A 5,634-nucleotide genomic window follows, 5' to 3' on the forward strand; every position below is an offset into this window, starting at 1 on the left:
CAACTTTCTTGGGACCCATGACTACACATATACTGTAAGTAATTTACGTATAAGTAGAGTAAAGTTCTCACACAACACGATAAAGTACGTATACTGCAACGAAATCACTAACGAATTTACGTTACTAAACAAAATCGTTAGAACGAACGAATACCACGTGCATACGATAACGATGCTGGTACAGAGTGGCCGAGGCACGCTGCTACGTAGTAGATGCATGATGGGAAGGATGCTGACCAATAGGAGAGAAGGATCTCATGGCGGTGACTAGCATCAGGAACCAATGGGAGAGCAGGAGGATGGTGGAGAGTCTACTCAGTTGGCGGCGCGCGAGTTTCAAAATTGTTACCGGTGGTCCGGGCGAATCTCTGACTTTACAGCAACAGCCTTTCGTATCTTGAGCAATTTTCTTATGTAGAGCCGTAAAATTTTTCATATTAGCTTTTGTATCGAGTTTTTCGTAAGTTGAGCCTTTCGTATTCGAGGTACCACTATTTCAAAACTGATAAAAACTAGAACCACGAGTTATTTTCTGTTGTATTCTACATGAAATTGCCCACATTTTCATAAATAAAACTATGTAATGGCTAATATAAAACAGTGCAAACATTACGACATACTGACAAAAGAATTTCAAGAGATTTTCAGCAGTTACCGAGCGGACAAAGAAAGTTTCTCAAAAATTCACCATATATCGAAATATTGTGCTAGATCTAGACTTCCAATTTGTGGCAAAATGAAGGTAAATGATTGAATATTACTAGAATGTAAGAGTTTAGCTTACAATTGCATTTTTTGACCATTGAGTCAAAGTTGACCAAAGGTTGATATTCTGGCACTTAACGTGATTTATATGAAAATACGTACTTCAAAACTGATAAAGGCTACACCCATGAGTTGTTTTTCGTTGTATTCTACATGAAATCATGCACATTTTCATATATAAAACTATGTAACAGCTAATATACAACAGTGCAAAAATTACGACAAAGTGGCAAAAGAATTTCCGAGATGTGTCGCTGGTGCTTTTTGTGCGAGAAGAAAGAAATTCGCACATGCGCACCTGGGTAACGCTTGTAAGCAAAACAAAAGCTTGATCCGTGAACTCCCAGCATCCCTCAAGGTGCGTGATTTCAAATTTTTCACAAACTAGGCCTATAACTATTTCTCTACGAATATTTAAAAAAACTTTTTGTAGTCGACGTACCGTACATCCAATTAGCCCCCCCACAGATAATTTTAGTCGACGTATAATACATCCAATAGGCGTTTAAGGGTTGATGTCATATTAGCATTAAAAAACAAACTTACTATTGTGCAATGGTGAAAGTGACTGCTGTCTGTTATAATTATTCGAGAGTCCATGAAGGTGGTTCATTCCACAATATGTTGATGGCTGCTGCATTCCAAGGAGAGCTGCATTGGGGAACTGCTGTGAGCCCATATTCATGTAAGGGTTTGTTATCCCTGACTGCCTGGTAACATTACATACCGGCACATTGTTCAACTGATTGTAAATAGAACTGCCTCCCCCCATAGTTAGTGAATTCTGCAAAAAATTGACAAAATTAAAACATTGCCTTAAAATTTAATTACTTCATTTTGACCACACCAAATAACTGGCACATTAAACTTATTTTATCTATAAGGAAAATGTTTACTCTCAACACATTATCATTTTTTTTAAATGCTTGCGATATGATTAAGTTTGCTTTAAAATACACAGATACACACTACTCAAAACATTATGAAATAAATACTATCCAAGAGTATTTGGGATTCAAAAATTTCTCATATTGGCCCTTGTCAACAGCCTCTATATACAAATGCCATGGAAGCTTTTATGTCACTATGGTGTATTATAGCTGAATATGTACAGTTAATTGCAATTATCCTTGTACAAAGTAGCTGCACAGTTAATTGCAATTATCCTTGTACAAAGTAGCTGCAAAGATATATTTGTACTGAAGCCCTGTCAAGTGAAATTGAAGGGTTCTATAATGCAAAATCCTGTGCTCTGGGGCTAAGACCATTCAGCACCATAAAGCAAACTCCATAAGCATACCTAGATAGTAATTATGATGTGTCATGAATCAAAAGTTTTGTGATATCACAAGCATTAAAAATTGTGGTTAAAACATTCAAACTGAAATAGAACAAATTGTATTTTTAAACTGAATACATTTTTCTCCATATACAAAATTGAACGCTTAAGTACGACACCTATTTCACATCCTACAATTACCCGTTTTAGATTTACTACTCTCCTCTACTGCCGTGAACTATTTGTTCCCACAACAATGTGATCCATAAGCAATGGGTTGCTGCAAGCACACCAAACCATACTATTGGTGTACATTAAACTATAAGACTGTTCAAAGTCTCACATAAACCATCAGTAAACTTACAAGTAATGAAGACAATTTGGTAACAAATACAAAATGGAAAATGTGGACTTCCAACTAGGCAAACTGAATACATTGTAACAAAGTTAATGAAACAGCATTTTAACAAGCTACTAATCACTAATTATATAATCCCACAAAGGCCGCCTACAAAACTGAAAATCTTTACATAAAATAAAAGTTCAAATTATCCCTTACAATACAACACAGTTTAACAAGAAGGATCAAAATAAAAAATTAACAGTACTATAATTTCTCTGCTGTATTTAAAATCTTTCACTGATCTTTGATAAGGAAAGAATTCCTAACATTTGAACCAAATTTCTTTTAGTAATTTCAAAACAACCTCTCTAAAACTAAGCACATAACTATGAACTTGCTAATAGTAATGAGACCAAAGGAGCTGAACATTAAAATAGTCAAAACATGCGAGGCATAACGCATGTTATGCTAATCAGAATTTATCAATACATAAAACAGCAGAAGGTTAACTTCCATTAAAAGTTACCCTTGTATAAATTGTTCAGTACCAAAAGACTACACAAACGTGGCCCACTTCCTTCTGAATGCCGATTTAACCTCTTACTTTAATTACCACCTAAAAACAAATCTTTAACCAATGCATGGATTTACTCATACAGCACTTACCATCAGGTCAGCAAGTGTTATATCTTTGATATCATCTTTATTATTGTCAGTAACATTATTGTTCTGACAATTCATAAGAATGGCATCTTCTATTGTAGGACTTCCAGGCTCACTGAAATGAAAATATATTACAATCAACCCAGGCATGTCTCATTACATACTTGAAAAAAAATATGTATTATATCCAATTTTCAGTCAAGAATTTTAAACAACATTACAGACCTTGTGGTGGAAGCCCTAATTCGGTGGGATACGTTGGGGGAGAAGTTACTGGAACATCCTGACTGGGGTGATTCATCCAAGTAACTAAACATATTACTGCGGTTACAAACCTGCAATAAGAAATTTAAGCTAGAAAGCCAACACTGAACTACTATCTGCCATTTACCAAAGGAAAACAAAGTAGGAATATTCATACAAAGAAAAAATAACGAACCCCCGACTGAAAACCAATTAAATAGTTAAAATTCAAAATAAAGTTTTAATTCTTAAAAGAAGCATTGTGTTAAGTTGCCAAATTACAATCGCTGCTGTTAAGTTGCAAAAATTACATATTACAATCACTACCAAGTACCTTATTCATGGACTTGCCATGCAGTGATGTAGCTCCTAAAAAAGAAAAAAAAATCCCTTTGATAAGAGTTACACAGGAACTAACTACCTCACACCCCCAAAGTGCAAATAACCACCTACCTATATATGAAGTGTGCATGTCCAGTGCATAGCCATACTTAAAATTATACATAATGGTAAATTCTCATCAATGTGACCCAAATTACGCCACAGCTAAATAATAGATGGTCACATGGCCTTCAAATTTTGTTAAGCCACCTCACTAAACCTGGCAAGAATGGCTCCAAGTAGAATATAGTAATTATAAACCTGATACGCTCAAGTGAATGCAAGAGAATCAGACAATATTGCACCAGACAAACTGGAGATGATCAGAACAATGAAATTCTCTTCCACACACACACACAAACTGTTACATACATCTTTGACAGGTTCTATCACTACATACATTTCTGCTGTGAAGATGGAACAAAATGGCACAAGGCATTTTCTTCTGAGCACCTCCAGCTATAACTGCACATCAAATACTGGACTTTTATTGCCAAGTATGCGGTATCATCTTTACCCTTGGTGCTGACAACAATTTTTATGATAATTTAAATTGTCACTGGAATTTTCTTCTCTCCAACATTTGGGCATATATGATGCTTGCATTAAGGCAGTAACTTTTCTAGTCACATGTACAATCTGTGCTCTTTGCAAGTCATTTTCTACTAACCTTTTCCAGATACAGTAAACCCCATGGAACCAAAAACACCAGCAACAAGAAAAAAAATCCCATTTTACCAATATATTTTGCCGTTTACATTAATATTTGAAAATTAGTAAATTTTATCAAATATATACATGTATAGTCATGAAAATAATAGGAAAATACAGTAACTACTGAACATTGCTCATGAAAAAATAAGCAAAATGGCAAATTTTCTAAAACAATTTGTATTTTTCATTGCTACAAACCTGAGGTCATAACAATAGGATAATTTTCTAACACCTAGCTGGATCCAGTTAAATCACAGATGAAAAGCAAGGAATCTTGTGAGATCTGGCAATGCATGCGTATATTGGGTGAAAACTGGTCAAAGACCACGCACCCATGCCACTTTGTTCAGTCTTTTTCTTAACTGCCTGGATGAGAGTTGCAGTTGCCCTCTCTCAGCCTTTTACCTGGTTCATTGCCCGTTTTCGCTTTGGGTTTCTTTGTGTGGGTGCGCTTGTATCATGGCTGCTTCTGCTCCTTCTTGGCCTCGCTAACACGTGCCCGGGGACTCATGGTTTCTTGCGTTCTCGTTTCCTGACTTCTTCAGCTACAGACCCCCACTCCACATGCAGTAGGTGTCGTGCTAATGTTTGAACCATAACGAATCCCTGCTCAGAATGTCGTGCATAGCCTAGAGCGCAGTGGAAGTTATTTTATAGCAAGAGGGGGCATCGTAGTTTCTATCCTTCCTTCATGGGAAGGGTTCTCATCTCCTCGCCCCAATGCTTCATCGTCTTCCACAGTCACACCCCATAATGCTTAATGTCATTGTGCCTTTGTCTCCTTTTCCTTCCATTGATTTGTCGTTGGAAGTACAGTGGATCCCCCATATTCACGGATTTCTCTCTGGAACATTTCCCCCATTAATCACAGAAAATTTGCCTATCCACGGTACTTTTTTATGAGAAGTATCCACAAATTCCTGAGGGTTTATCAACATCATAAAATGCACTTTTTGAGATAAAACTTGAAAAAACCAGGTATAAAATTTTTTAGTGGGTTTTTCTCGAGTTTTAACTAACAAAATAGGAGGTTTTAAGCATTTTTATAGGGGTTGCGACTATTCATGGGTTCTAACTATTCTTAGGAGAGTCTGGTACACATCGCCCCCAAATACAGGGGGAGGGGGGGGGACCACTGTATTGGGAGTCCACAGGCACATTCATTGTGTAATGTCGCCCCCTCTTCTTCAGGAGTTAATTTGCTTCCCGCAAGGGAGGAAGCTATTTCAATAGCTTCTTTTATTTC

The 5,634-nt window shown here is 36.6% G+C and overlaps 1 protein-coding gene across 1 annotated transcript in view; it reads right to left on the reverse strand.

The window, feature by feature from the left end:
* The window catches only part of LOC135215077 (uncharacterized), a 53,198-nt gene extending 49,816 nt beyond the window's left edge, over positions 1-3,382 (reverse strand). Inside the window, exons 1-3 of the mRNA XM_064249556.1 lie at positions 3,276-3,382; positions 3,054-3,165; positions 1,312-1,549 (exon numbers count right to left, since the gene is read on the reverse strand). Of these exons, the coding sequence (XP_064105626.1) occupies positions 1,312-1,549; positions 3,054-3,165; positions 3,276-3,367 (442 nt within the window). The 5' untranslated portion in view covers positions 3,368-3,382. The remainder of the gene's footprint in view (positions 1-1,311; positions 1,550-3,053; positions 3,166-3,275) is intronic.
* Between the last annotated feature and the right edge of the window lie 2,252 nt (positions 3,383-5,634).

This window comes from Macrobrachium nipponense, chromosome 5, assembly GCF_015104395.2.
Source record: "Macrobrachium nipponense isolate FS-2020 chromosome 5, ASM1510439v2, whole genome shotgun sequence".
Taxonomy (NCBI): Eukaryota; Metazoa; Arthropoda; class Malacostraca; order Decapoda; family Palaemonidae; genus Macrobrachium; species Macrobrachium nipponense.